This window comes from Xiphias gladius, chromosome 9 (genome assembly GCF_016859285.1).
Source record: "Xiphias gladius isolate SHS-SW01 ecotype Sanya breed wild chromosome 9, ASM1685928v1, whole genome shotgun sequence".
Lineage (NCBI taxonomy): Eukaryota > Metazoa > Chordata > Actinopteri > Istiophoriformes > Xiphiidae > Xiphias > Xiphias gladius.
Genome location: NC_053408.1, coordinates 9416419 through 9430047, shown reverse-complemented (window position 1 = coordinate 9430047; position 13629 = coordinate 9416419). Strand labels below are relative to the sequence as shown.

General features: G+C 43.8%; 1 protein-coding gene across 6 annotated transcripts in view; it reads right to left on the bottom strand.

Annotated features, from left to right (window-relative positions):
* Positions 1 to 238: 238 nt before the first annotated feature.
* LOC120794469 (zinc finger MIZ domain-containing protein 1-like) overlaps positions 239 to 13629 on the bottom strand; it is a 112824-nt gene continuing 99433 nt past the window's right edge. For 3 of the 6 annotated variants that reach the window (XM_040135569.1, XM_040135571.1, XM_040135573.1), the window contains 18 exons: positions 8819 to 8954; positions 8277 to 8391; positions 7280 to 7497; positions 6940 to 7141; positions 6308 to 6583; positions 6024 to 6215; positions 5795 to 5872; positions 5530 to 5698; positions 5293 to 5434; positions 3544 to 3754; positions 3215 to 3320; positions 2957 to 3117; positions 2771 to 2838; positions 2591 to 2659; positions 2252 to 2496; positions 1946 to 2109; positions 979 to 1287; positions 239 to 873 (listed from right to left, as the gene is read on the bottom strand). In XM_040135569.1, coding sequence (XP_039991503.1) covers positions 766 to 873; positions 979 to 1287; positions 1946 to 2109; positions 2252 to 2496; positions 2591 to 2659; positions 2771 to 2838; positions 2957 to 3117; positions 3215 to 3320; positions 3544 to 3754; positions 5293 to 5434; positions 5530 to 5698; positions 5795 to 5872; positions 6024 to 6215; positions 6308 to 6583; positions 6940 to 7141; positions 7280 to 7497; positions 8277 to 8391; positions 8819 to 8954 — 2969 coding nt within the window. In that variant the 3' untranslated portion in view covers positions 239 to 765. The remainder of the gene's footprint in view (positions 874 to 978; positions 1288 to 1945; positions 2110 to 2251; positions 2497 to 2590; positions 2660 to 2770; positions 2839 to 2956; positions 3118 to 3214; positions 3321 to 3543; positions 3755 to 5292; positions 5435 to 5529; positions 5699 to 5794; positions 5873 to 6023; positions 6216 to 6307; positions 6584 to 6939; positions 7142 to 7279; positions 7498 to 8276; positions 8392 to 8818; positions 8955 to 13629) is intronic. The other 3 variants (XM_040135570.1, XM_040135574.1, XM_040135572.1) reach the window with 2 other exon arrangements.

The following is a 13629-nucleotide window of genomic DNA, read 5'->3' as shown; positions in this document are numbered from 1 at the left end:
GGTCAAAATCTTCTCTGTTCCAGCTGTTAACCCTTAGAGGACTGAAAAGCGGGGGATATCTCTTTTTGACAAAAATATGTATGTATCACAATTGTAGACAAAGTGGAAGCCGATTATTCCCCAATTTCTTTTTTTTTTAAAATGTTGGCAGAAGAGCAAAAATTGTTTAAAAAACACTTTGTCAAGGACAGACATACACGGATCCAACTGACCTTTTTTCTTTCCTAAAGACAAATAATTTTTTTTTTGCATTGCCAAAATCTCTTGTGCTTTAAATGATGTGTGGTGGACGAAACAGTGCGACTAACCAGACCAGTCGGGGAATGGAGCTGTGACACCAGGAAGCTGTGGCCTCTCAGATTGGAATAACAATATGGACATAACGCACACTGGCCAGATAGCGCAGGTTTTTTCGGTTATTTTTCTGTGTTTTACAGTTAATTCCTTTTTCTTCTCAAAAGGAAACAAAACATGAATAAAAAATGCTACAACACGTTTCTAATGTGCACACATACACCTGTGTGTGGCGTTAAAAAAATCATCAACTGAGTATAGCTGCACAGTTTAAAGGTATCGCCACCGGGTGAGCATCCCGCTGTGTCTTTGAGTTTTAACCTCTTTCAGTCAATCTGCGCTGGCGAATGAAAACTGTACAAGAGGAAGAAGAGAGAGGGAGTGCATCTTTGTGTTTATCAAGTACTGAGCGACTGCCCTGGGTTGCAGGACTGCAGGCAATCAGAAAAGTTTATGTGTGTCTGAAACGCCTCAGTTGTTTTCGAAGAGCGATAGAAGGTCGTCGTTGCTATTGCTGGGAAGGTCTGGGGGATCCAGGTAAGACAGCAGCTCATCTGGGTTAGCAAGTTCTGGGAGAAGCTGTAAAGAAGAAGGAATGATAACAAAAACTTTGGTTAGGCATTCTAGTGAACACAGGTTACTAAAGGTTGGTTTTAAAAATATCTGCTATATGTCAGGACCCACATCTAAAGATGGCTCGGGCATGTCCGACCCTGCTTGGCTGTCCAAACTGCTGGAGGGGTTGAAGGCCAGATCACCGTGGGGATGGTTGTTGGGGCCGGGCTGCTGCTGCTGCTGCTGCTGCTGCTGTTGCTGCTGCTGCTGCTGCTGTTGCTGCTGTTGCTGCTGCTGAGGAGGTGGAGCTTGTCGTGAGGGCTGCGGAGGCCCGGTGTGGTGTAGCTGCTGCCCTGATTGGCTCCCAGGGTGCGGAGACGCATGTAAGCTCTGCTGTAATGGACCATGCGATTGGTCATTGCCGGCAGAGTGAGGTATCTGCAGAGAGAGGGTGAAAATATTCAGACAGAGGTTGTAACTAATTGTTATTTTTATTTTTGATTAATCTGTCAGTTATTTTTAACATTAATCGATGAATTATTTAGTTTAAAAATAAAAGAAAATAGTGAAAAACGCCCATCACAATTTCTGTGACATTCAAAATGGATTCCACTGTCTGTTACTTCAGCTTACCATCATGAATTTAGCTTTAAAGAAATAGTTTGACATTTTGGGAAAAACACTTATTTGTTTTCTTGCTGATACTCAGACAAGAGGATGGATGCCACTTTCATGTCTGTATGGTAAAAATTAAGCTGGAGCCAGCAATCAGTTCGCATTGCGTAACATCTGTGTCTGGTTTATTTTGTCAAGCTAAGCCTTTCTAGCATGAGTAAGTATTTGCTATCAGATGTCTCCTTATACCCATAAAATCTTATTTTTTAGGGTTGTTTCCTGTGGTCATTCTGCATGGTAATTCAACGTGACACTTATATTCTCACTCAAACCTGATTTATATAGCACTTTTAAAAACACAATTAGAAATTGTGTAACAGTTAAACAACACAGTTAAAACAGAGAAACGTGACATACTATGCTGAAAGATGTGATGAAAAGACACGGAAATATAAGGGTAGAGATACAAGGTAGAACTCACTGAGTCAGGCATGTTGTGGGAGAGTGGCTTGTCCTGGGTCATCATGCTGTTGGGCATGTCAGGCGGGTGAGAAAGCTGGGGACCGTGCATGAAATCATTCATCGACGTACCACCAGGGGTGCCGTGGGGGAAGTCAAAGTTCCCGTGTCCCTGGTAACTGTTGCCTAGTGCATGAAATAAAAAACATTAAATACATGTGTGTATTTCTTAAAGTTATTCTAAGCTTTCTATACAATTCATAAGTTTTTGTAGAATGACTTTGTATACAAGTCTATTTAGAGATTGCATGTTTGAGCTGTATTCTACCTTGGCTGCCGTATTCGCTGTTGTTGCCCCCTTGCTGAGACGGTAGTGATGGGTACGGTGACGGTCCGGGGCCGAGCTGGGCTATCATCTCCATCACATTGGGCATGATCATCTGGCTGGGACTCATCGTCTTAAACCTCTTAGCAAGTGGTCCATCTGGATCCTCCTTGATGTGGATGTCAGATTTGATAGCCACCGGCCGCCAACTACATGTTGGGTCAATGGTAACCTCCTCAAACTCCGAGCTGGTGAAGTACAGATCAAATCAAATGGGTAAGATACAAGGAAATTAAGAGAAAAATTATATGCATTATAAATTTGTTTCTTGACTCAACTTACTTTTGGATGGCGTTCAAGATTCCCCACATGTACTGGTCCACTTCAAGTCCTTCTAACAATGCTGTTTTACTGAGGAGACGATAGACAGGGCTTAAAATGCTGAGAGACTGTTATGTGGACTACAGTCAAAAACTATATACAGGGGAAATACTGCCAGGTATCTAAACCAGATAAACTTACTTGCATACAGGACATCGCCATGTCCCCCGCTCACAGTTCAGTTGTAAATATGATTCCAAATCAAAACACTGCAAGAACAAGAGAACAGTCACGCTTTTTATCCAGCAAACTATTTTCGAATTCTTTGTCCCTGAAGGCATCAGACTGTTGACTCCCTGTGTGTTTATTTATCCCTGTAGTGCTTACCTGAACATGTTTGCAGTCATGGCCTCTGGCTGGAAGCTGTATTCGCCGGAAGGTGATCGGACATTTGAGGGAAACCTTGATGGCTGTCTGCTCCACACCATCCTCTCCGTTGAGCGTGGCATTGCCCGATGATGCTGCTACGCTACTGAAGTTCCTCTTAACTTGTAAGCATAAGGAGAGAAATACTGAGTTAGAAAGGACTCTGAGAATGATCGGGATTTTAGGGAGTAAAATGTGACTGTGTTCTTGTGTGAATACCTTTGGTGATGCAGTGCTCTGCAGGCAGAAGCCTCTTCTTCAGTAAGCCTTGAAGGACAGAGCGAACTGAGGGCCTGTGGACCAGCTGCAGCACAAACAAGTGCGACTGCGGGAAGAAACATCACTGTCGCTATTACAAACATCCTCCTGAGTTGTATAGGTATAACGCTCCTTTTTATTGTTTCAACATGTGTATCGAGAATAACAAAAGACCTGACAGATCAATTTTTTATTTTGTTCTAAGCTCCTTTTATTTATCCGACAACTATTTTTTGTGTCAGGATTTGTATAAACCTCTTTATATTAGTTACGGAGATTTTTGTACTCACACAGCAGCAGGCGGTGACTGTGATCTGGATTGTGTTCCTTCCTGGCTGGCATACGTGTTTCAAGTGCAGGGGTTTGTGGGAGGTCTTATTGTCGCCCCTCTCGATGGTGAGCGGTGTGGCGTTGACGCTGACTTGGACCGATGCCGGCCAGTTGGTGTTCATCTGACGGTCTTCGTGATGATAGCACTTGAACTGCAGCTCCAGGTCTGATCTGGAGAATAACAAGCAGAGAAAAACAAGTAAGGAAAAATATAAATCAGAAAGTGGTACGGACTGTTCTGTAGCACATCAGGGAAACCGCAGCAATCCATTGTTACAAATCATTCAAATGTGTCTGATGTAAAATAGTTTTGTCAGTCTGATTTCATGGCAGTTGGTGGCACATGATTCTACATCTGTACAGATAAACTTTATTACTGCAGATCCTGTTATAGTATATGTAATAATAAGAGTGTCCTTTCTAACCTTCTAATCAATTCTAAAACAAACAGACAACTAGTGGTGGGAGGCTATACTGTATTTAGGATGATGTAATCTATCTCAGTTTGGCACCAAAAGGAATCCTCATAACAAGACTCTTGATAAGCTGCAGACATAAGAGTGACTTTTGCTTGGGAAGGTAGTAAAGGGAATTACAAAAAAATCATAGAAAATGAATGCATGATTGACCTTCTCAAAGTAAGCGGTGAAAATGTTGGTTCGATTTTTTGAATAATTCTCGGATGCAGACGGTATACCTGCACAACCTTTTCAATCTGCTTGACAAATGTTAAGCTGAACTGAAGAAAACCCATTGGTTCCTCACTACAGGACTCTTAAGTGAAGCTAAATTTACCTTTTGACTAAGAGTCAAATGATCAGGGAGAAGAAACTGAGAAAATTCTTGGAACTTAGCTCTTTATTACATGTAATCTTCATTTAAACAGTAAGGTTAACAGCTGGGCTTTAAACTGAGGTACAGTTGGGTGTCATCCACAGAACTATAGGTAGAAACATTATGTATGTTTTTCAGAAATGTTTTTTTTCCCCTTCCAGTCTTTGCACTGTTGTCCCTTTCAACGTTAACTCCACTGCTAACTCCAGTACAAGCTGCTTGTGCAAAAAAAAAAAAAAAATTGTTGCATTAGTATTTTATGGAGCCAGTTTTATTTGATGGGGTGTCTATGTATATGGATTATTTAAACAAGGCTGATCATGTCAAAGGAAAATGGTGCTGACCCTAGAGTAGCACCCTGTGGAATCCCATGGGATATTACTTATATGGCCTTTTGTCCAAATAGTTCCAAAAAATGTACTGTGAACCCCTGGGACAAGGATCTGAATAAGGGACTAAAAGATGTTTTAGCAAATTCATGTTTGTATTTCTGCCAAATCTCAAGAACTGTAACCACTTAAACCATAGTTTAAGTTCTCTTGCTCTCGAGAAATTGTCCTTATTACGGTTGTTAAAACCATCAAATGAAATAATTTAATAAATAAAAGAAATTGCCATTGTGTATTTTACAGACAACCAGCGTTTTGGTTCCTGGAAAAGTTCCAGCATTTGAAAAACCAGAGAATATTTGGAGCTGAGCCACTTCTTTATAATGTTAACACCAGCTGTTTCAAGAGACCCAAAAGACCTAACATCGCAATTGTCAAAATTAGGGAGCTGGAATAGGGGAAAAGAAAAACTACTGTCTCATGAAGCTGTCAAAGCGGGTAAAATATCTGCTATGATTGATTTTGATTCAGTGCATGATGTCTTACCTCCACATGAGCGTCTGGTGTACAGAGGGCCGTAAGTGGAAGACGTGGTTGCTGACAGCCAGGTTATGCTCTAGCCTGAAAGGCTCTAGGACTACCCCATCCCGCACTGGGAACGTCAGGCGCAGCTCCTCGTTGTGGTTGGCTATAATGTTGGAGAAATGTGCCAGTGAGACAGACATAAACTTTTAAAGGAGTTAACCATGTTTTTTCTCCATTGGATATTTACCAGTTACTGACCTGGGGGTGGAGGAAGAGCTGTGATATTTGGTTTGATGTCAGGAGGGAAGGGTGGCTTCACGTCCTGATTTGGTGACAGGTATGGAGGGATGTTGCTTCCTGGGGTCATTGGAGGGGTGGGGTTGCCTGGCACTGGGGAGTGAGGGTAGTTACCCACCGGTCTGGGTGGCTATAGTGAAAACAATCAATTAGTAAATCATGGTTAAGAGGACTGTAAAGAGTACGATAATGTGATTAAACAAAAATGATACAAAATTGGACTCACCCCATTCATATTACCCTGGCTGTACTGATATCCACTTCCGGAGAAGTTATTTGCCTGGCCATTAAAAGGTGGTTCCTGCTGTAATTTGATAAAACAGGGTCAAAATGATTTTCTTCTCCAAATTAACCACAATTATTTATACCAAACTGCTGCCTACACCGTACTAAAATGGCATATGATACCCTGCAAATAATCGTAAAAATTTGGGGAAATAGCAATCATACTGAACCTTATAGTACTGGCCCATGGCACCGCTGGGTGGCGGGTATTGGCCTTGCAGCTGCTGTCCTGGCATCCTCTGCCCGGGGTAGTTTGGGGATGGCAGTGGCCTGGAGGCATTGGGTGTGGGGTACTGCCCCTGCTGGTTAGGGAACTGGTTGTTTGGTCCATACTGCTGTCCACCATAGTTTGGCTGTGCATGCAGTGTTGACAAACATATTCAACATATAGCAAAGGAGCTAAATCTTGAGAGTGAAAGCGCTGAATACATATCACCATATCACTAATACTCACCTCCCCTGGGTACGGTCTTTTCATGCCCTGCATACCCATGCTCTGAGGCCGGGGTCCTGGATAGCCTTGCTGGGGCATCCTTTGGCCATGGGCCCCAAAAGGCCCCATGCCTTGACCCCTTGGCTGATTCATTCCCATGGGGGGCCCACTCATGTTGGATGCATTCATGCCTGTGCCCATGTTCCCAGGGAGGGACGGAGGGCCGCGGGGTCCTGGCTGGTTCATGAACTGGCTGTTGTACGCCTGGTTTGGTCCCATCTGGAAAGAGGAACTCATCTAGAAGACAAAATGGGTTCAATCAACCATCTTTGTGGCAAAGACAAAAATCTACTAACAGAAGACAAAAATGTTCTAACCTCTGTTAGCCTTTTTATTGATACGTGTGCTATTTGGCTCCATTACTACTTCAGCTTATTATTCACCCTGAACATTGGTTTAGCCTTGTTCAACAATAGGCCTAAATCCAATTTTCTCAGCTCCCTATTTTAGTACTATTGCTATTAATAAAATGGTAGTACTGAAAGACAAAGCTAATGAGCGTAAAAAAGACTCCCAAATAATGTCTGATGTAGTAATTTCCATTATAAACACAGATGCTATCACACAGGTGATATCAGTTGTGTGCCTTTTACCGGTCCGTATTGGTTCATGTCCTTGTTCTGGGTTTCCTGCAGGGCAGCTACAGTTGCTGTGGCAGTGGCAGTTGCAGTGGCGGCGGCGGCAGCAACTGCAGCGGCGGCGGCAGCAGCGGCAGGCTGGGTGAAGTCTGAAGGAGGACGGGAGTGTGGAGGGATGCCCATTCCACCAGGTCCAGCAGTGGGCCCTCCTGGGTAGCTATGACAAGTAGAACAATGTGTATGAGATGACCTCAGACCACCATGCGGGAAGAGTGCGATAATTGTAACTGAGAATTACTCCTTTCGAAGTTCTTTTAATTATTGCATGACCAATACTAATCCACTCTCCACTTACTTGCCCCCAAACCCTCCTCCTCCGGGGTAGTTGGGTCGTCCATACATGCCCTGCTGCATGTAGCCCTGGTTGGAGTTGCCTTTGTTGGGGAACTGCTGCTGAGGACCGGGGAACTGAGGCGAGTTCATCCCAGGATTGTTACCAGACATACCCGAGCCCATAGGGTTACCCCCAGGGTTCATGGGATTGTTATTGTTGGCCATGGGATTCCCCAACACCTATTGGACAAAGACATACAGAGATGGAAACATGAGGAATAGTAAACGCTGGATGCTTTACGATGATGTTCAAAACAAATTAGAATCAGAAAACAGGTATGTGTGACTGCAGGTTTCTCACCAGTGGAACAGAAAGAAACTGCATTTTTAAAGCCGTTACCGCCAGAGTTAGGAGGTAAAGAGGTGATATGAATCTGTTACAATAGAAACTGAATAATGGAACTGGAAGTAACTTGTGAAAAGAGTAGTCACAGCTGCCACAGCATTAAAACTCACATTAAGGTCAGCCAATTTAACTTTGTCAAACTGTGTTCCCCTAGCTCATAAAGGTTGACACTTGTCACCTCGTTCATACTGTATATTTAACTTTTAACTTCCGGGGCTACTCTGCATGTGACACAAAGAAGTTTTTGTGGCCATATATTTTCATAACCCATTTGAAATTCTGGTCTCGGGCTGTTAGATGCTAATGCCACAAAATGCTTTGCAGCATACGTAGAGGACATTATGGTGGTGGATACCAAATTACACTTCCGAGATCGTTACTATAAGCCACGCCTGTTAGTGCATGCATTAGGAGTTAAGTTACAGTAATTTTCCATTACTTAACAGTTACATATCCTGGAGAAAAATAAAATTTGAAAACCACTGAAACCCCTTTTTCAACTGTTTCCCGATAACAAACCTTCTGCAGCAACATTTTAAAACTACAGCACTAGGAGCCTATCAGATGCAGTCCACTCAGACACACTTTTACTCAAACAGGTAGGAGCTCTCACCTGGCTCTGTGAGGTGTTGGTCACGCCCCAGACGGTGGTCACCACAGACAACGAACCTGGAGGCTGATTGGCGTTCTGTTGCCAGGGAACTGAGTCGTAGGGAAAAGACCCATCTCTGCAAGGGACGGACAAAAACACATCATGTAGGCAAAACAAAATGTGCTCTGTGTCACTGCACAAATATTTGTACAGTATAGTCGTAGTAAGTTTATTTGCATTTGCTGAACGATATGTAATGACAAAGCTTTTAGTACTGGGAATGTAAAACAAAAGCACATTCTTCGTCTTGAAATGCAAAAAAACACTGTGTTGTAATTATTAACTGCTTATACTAGTGGCTAGGAGGTACTGTTTGTCCCTACTGACTGTGCTACAAGCAGTTAGTCTGGCAGTTTGTCTGGCCACTGATCCATAAGGAACACTGGGCTTCATGTGGAGAGGAAGGGCTTTCCCGAGGGCTCGATCTGTCTGTTCACACAACCAACACACACAAAAACACACCTCACACACATGCCAAAAAGCGCAGCAGTGTGAACACTGACCCGTGTGAGAGGCTGGGCTTCATGGAGCTCATGGGTGGCTGCATGGGCACTTTTCCCGGAGGCTCGTTCTGCCTGTTCTTCTGGTGACGGAGGAGGAGGAGGCGTCCCAGCTCCTCACACCACGAGGACAGAAGAGCTGCAAAGAGAGCAGAGGAAGAGTGTATCAGCACCGTTGGACTCCTGTGAGAAATAACTGCAGAGGTAACAGCCCCCCACTGCAAGCGCTGCAAAAACCTGCAAAAACTGATTACGTGAAAGCAGGAGGGAGGTAAAAAAAAAAAAAAAACTTAGGAACAGAAGCTTCTGAGCAAAATTAGACAAAAAACTGTAAAGCAATGACTTGACTGACAAAATAATGCATAAAATCATTGTGCAAATACCCTGTGAAAAGCTGGGGAGTCCTGTGCTGTGCAAGTTACCTCCAAAATAGAATACGTGTACAATATGTCAGTCACCATGACTATGCACAACATTAAACATCCTCTAGGCCACAAAAATTAGAAATGTTTCTGAAAACCTGTTACATTTTAAAATGTAAGAACCTTATTTTCTAAGTAAAAGTAAGACTGTATTCCAAATCCTGTTGCGCCTTAAAATTCTTAATTTTTGGGTTAGCTAGTTTGATTAGATGAACTGTTTAAGAGTTGTTTTAATTTTTTACTTTAGACAAACAAAAAATCTTTTATTCTGCTTAAGAGCTGGTTTATGATTCTTCAACTTAAAGAACTTAAATCAGGAACAGCGTTGCAGAGGTTAAATGTATTACTATGCTAGTAGCAATATATATATTAGGTACTTGGTTACTGCTGGATACATTTTCTGTTGTGCAAATAAATTCACTACTATTTACTGGCAAAAGATGTGAAGATTTTCTGTGGAGGAATGAATGCATACAGTGAAGTGAGAGAGTTAACCATCACATGATAAATAGAGTGCCGGCATAGAAAATAGTCTGTCTATGAATCGAAAATAGAAAATACATTTGCTTTTGTGCGTCTTTTACCGATTGAGCGACTGATTCTTGCTTCATATCATTCTTCTTTTAATAGTTATTTGCTCAAGTAGAAAGTCTTATTCTTATGTGTTTCCCTACCTTTCAAACCTAATGGTCGGATCCTTTTACTGTCACTCTCAAACTTTTCTTCATAATTACTTTAGTCCTCACTATCCAAAGGTATGTCTGCCTATCTCGTAAAAGCCCTTTCATCATCAAACTTCTCTCCATCTTTCTTTAGTGATCTTGCTTGTAATGCACTGACAGAATTGACCAATACTGTGGGCAAGATCTTGCCCTGAAAAACTGTACAACTTTGCAGAACATGTTTTTTCGAACATGTAACATACAAAACAGTGGCAAAAGCTTGTAAATTATTTTGCCATTGAAGTTAATTAATTTGCTCGGCGAAGAACAGCTGACCTTTCAACACTTCAACATGCAAACAAACTTTATAGTACAGATAAATCGAAAATAAAAAGCTTCATCTTTGATAAAATGGTAAATGATAAAATCCCTGTTATAGTAACAAACAAGGGGAGGCACCTTTTTGCTGCAATATAAAAGATCACTTTCAATCCTGCATGTCACTGCTGCTCTTGGCCACTAGGGTTCACTCTGGGCCTGCAGATGGACTCCAGCCCTTCCCTTCTCTCCACCTTCCCACCTACCGCTCAGTGAGGTAGCTACCACAGAGCGCATTCGATCGAATCATATGCTTTTCATCTGCAGTGTATGTTTTTGTACTGTGCCAACTACAAAAGACTCACTTTTCCTTTTTCTCTCCCTCTCGCTTCCTCTGCCTCCTTCTAGCCTCTCTCTGCGGTGTCAGAGGAGGAAGGGAATGTGGATTCAATCAAAGAGCAGGGCAGCCACCTCCTCTTATGATTCACAGCACTTCTAGGCTGAGTGAGGAGTGAGGGAGGGGTGGTTGGGGGAAACAGAGCGCTTGGTGATTTCAGCTGCGGTTCACGCAAAAAGCCACGTCAATATGACAGCAGACAGTGCAGGCTGTCCTCGCAGGCAGATCCACCCTGCTGCCACATGCAAAGATGGCCTGCCACTGCACATGTTACACAGAGAAGGAGAGAGAGAGACAGATAGGAAGAGAAAGACAGGGAGTGATAAAAAAAAAAAAAAAAAGGTTGAGTGAGTCAGTGAGAGAGGAGACATCAGGCTAATGGGGCTGATGGGAGGAAGGAACAAACAAAAGCTTCTGACTCCCATCACAAACATGGCAACCCAGAGATCTGACCACACATGAGTGCTTGCAAACAGAGCACAGGCCTACTGACACACAAACACACACACATAAGGAAAGATACCACAAAAGCTTATGTTAACACACACACACACACACACACACACACACACACACACACACACACACACACACACACAGAGGTAACATAAATAGGACACGAGATGTCCTCTGAGTGTGCCAAATTTCCGAGGACAAAACGGAATTTCAGCATCGGTACATAAACACACACCTTCTCCTCTAAGAGCATCGCACCCCAAAAGGCACCTCCTCTCCTTTCATTTGAACACTGAGCACACCAGCCTCGCTCCGTGTAAAGATGAGGGCTGGAATACAAAAGACATGTACAGATGGTGCCAGCAGTCTCCCTGCCTCTCCCTCTCCTCTCCTCTCCCTCCCCTCCCTCCCACTCCTTTAAGAGCAGCATGGGGCTCAGGCGCAGAGGCAGCTGGGTTTTTCCTCCTTCCCACCCGCTCATGCTCCCTCTCTTTTTCTCTCTTCTCCCCCCCTCCTTCCTCCCTCCTCTTCTTGGCAAGGCAGGTGCCAGGAGACAGGCTGTGCTGTTCCTCCAGAGGATTGATCTGACTTTACCACGGCTGTGCTTTGGTTGACAGAAAAGGCCTGTCAGGTGCTCCTCTCCTGAAAACATCATACTCACTGGTAAATGCACAGATTTGTAGGTTCGTTTTAATTAAATACAACTGGGCCCAAGCATGGCTAATAGATTTATGAGTTTCACATCTATGATAGAATGTCCTGCAGTGCTATAACAGCCCCCTCCCTCTCCCCAGACCCCCTTCTGATGGAGAGAGTTTTCAATTCAAGAGCCTGGCGACAAGCCAGCATGTTACAGCTCAATTAGGTCCCATTATTCTCTTCCAACAAGGGGTAACTTGCACTTCTTCTATGTTGATAAACATGTCTCCACAATTTATCTCCTAACTGTGGCACCGTGAGGCCGTCTGGCTAAGGGGACGATATCCTCGTTTCATGCTGAGGCCGACATCAACAGCCGCGGGACAAAAACAACAACAGCGTTGAGCTGAGCAGAGAAATGACAATACATATCTGAGAGACAGAGGGGGGAAAAAAAAGAGGGAAGCACAAACGCTGTCACTTAAAGAGGAATTATTCTGCCCCACCAGTAGATAAAGGGCTTATCACCACACAAAATTACCACCTCCACTGAGCACCAACCTGTTTAAAGGAGAGGCGCGCTGTCATTGACTCAGAGGATAAACTTCAGGTTTCATATGACAGGAGGAGGAGCAGCAAACCCGTTACTCCTCACAGTCTCTACCTCCTCCTCCTCCTCCTCCTCCTCCTCCTCCTCCACACAAACGTCTCTCAGGACAGTGCGGATGATGAACACAAACGGATTACTGTTTCTCTTCTCCTGTCCTCCCACAGACGGCCCTTCAATAGACTCGTCTGTTTCCCTCCCCGAGAAGAGCCAAAACTGGAGATAATCGTCTCAGGTGTAGCTCCTGTAAATCACAAGGACTATTCTGGAGTGACTCAAACTGCCATTTGGTGCTACCGAGCATCTTTCTGCCCTGTTTACATTGGTCTCCCTGGTGGCGACTGGTCTCTGTCTTCCATAAGGAGAGGAGCCTATTCTGTTTGCCTTGTAGATTGTCCCAGGGGCCCGACTGAGTCTGAGCCGTATTGATATTCTGGTGCTCAGCTGCACAGCCTGATGGTCAGCCATGGCGAAGGGCGGTAAATGCATCTGCTGGGACTAGATGGGTGGTTCAGAAGCTGGGCCTGCAGCTTCCAGCTTCACTCTCTAACATAAAGCCCGGGGGGTGTGGGGGGCTTGGGGGGGGCAGGGGCATGACAAATGACATGGACTGCATCCCTGACAGTTGTTCAATGCTCTTTCCAATGATAATGCTCCCCCACCCCACCTTTCACCACACATACAGACAGGAGGCAGAGAGATAAACTGTGCTGATGAAATACCTCTGATTCTGTCTCTTTTTGCCTTCCCAAAATAAAAAGGTCTCTAGATTAAAGGGTGATTTGACCCAAATTACAAAAATGGTGTCTACTCATCTTGGCTTGCCCATTTGTCTCAGGGATTTCAGCCCGTCCTCCAATACAATGGGATAGAATTTTATTTAATTTATTTAATTTATTTAATTTAAAAAAAACAATCTCCAGACATGTGTCTTTCCAGAAACAATGACATTTTACTCTAATGTAAACAGTTTCGTTGGACAGTTTTCAGCGGACCCGCTTTCTACAAGGTGGTGATGTGGTTGTGTATTGAGGGGCTTACGGTGCTACGTGCTCAGGCTCTGTAGCTACGCCGTAGCTGGCGTGCACCTACTCAAAAAATATAACTACATGTCAGGGCTATAGCGGCTACGCATATACCACGTGGGGACCGTAACAACTGGGACTGATCAGTCTGGGCTGAAAGAAAGGCCCAGTGGTCTTCTCCTTTTAAGTAACACATATCAAGTATAAAGTCATCTCCACTGCAAACCATCTGCCCACCATGAAGCAAGGCGGACTTTCCCGCATTACTCCTATCACAAAGTAACTGAA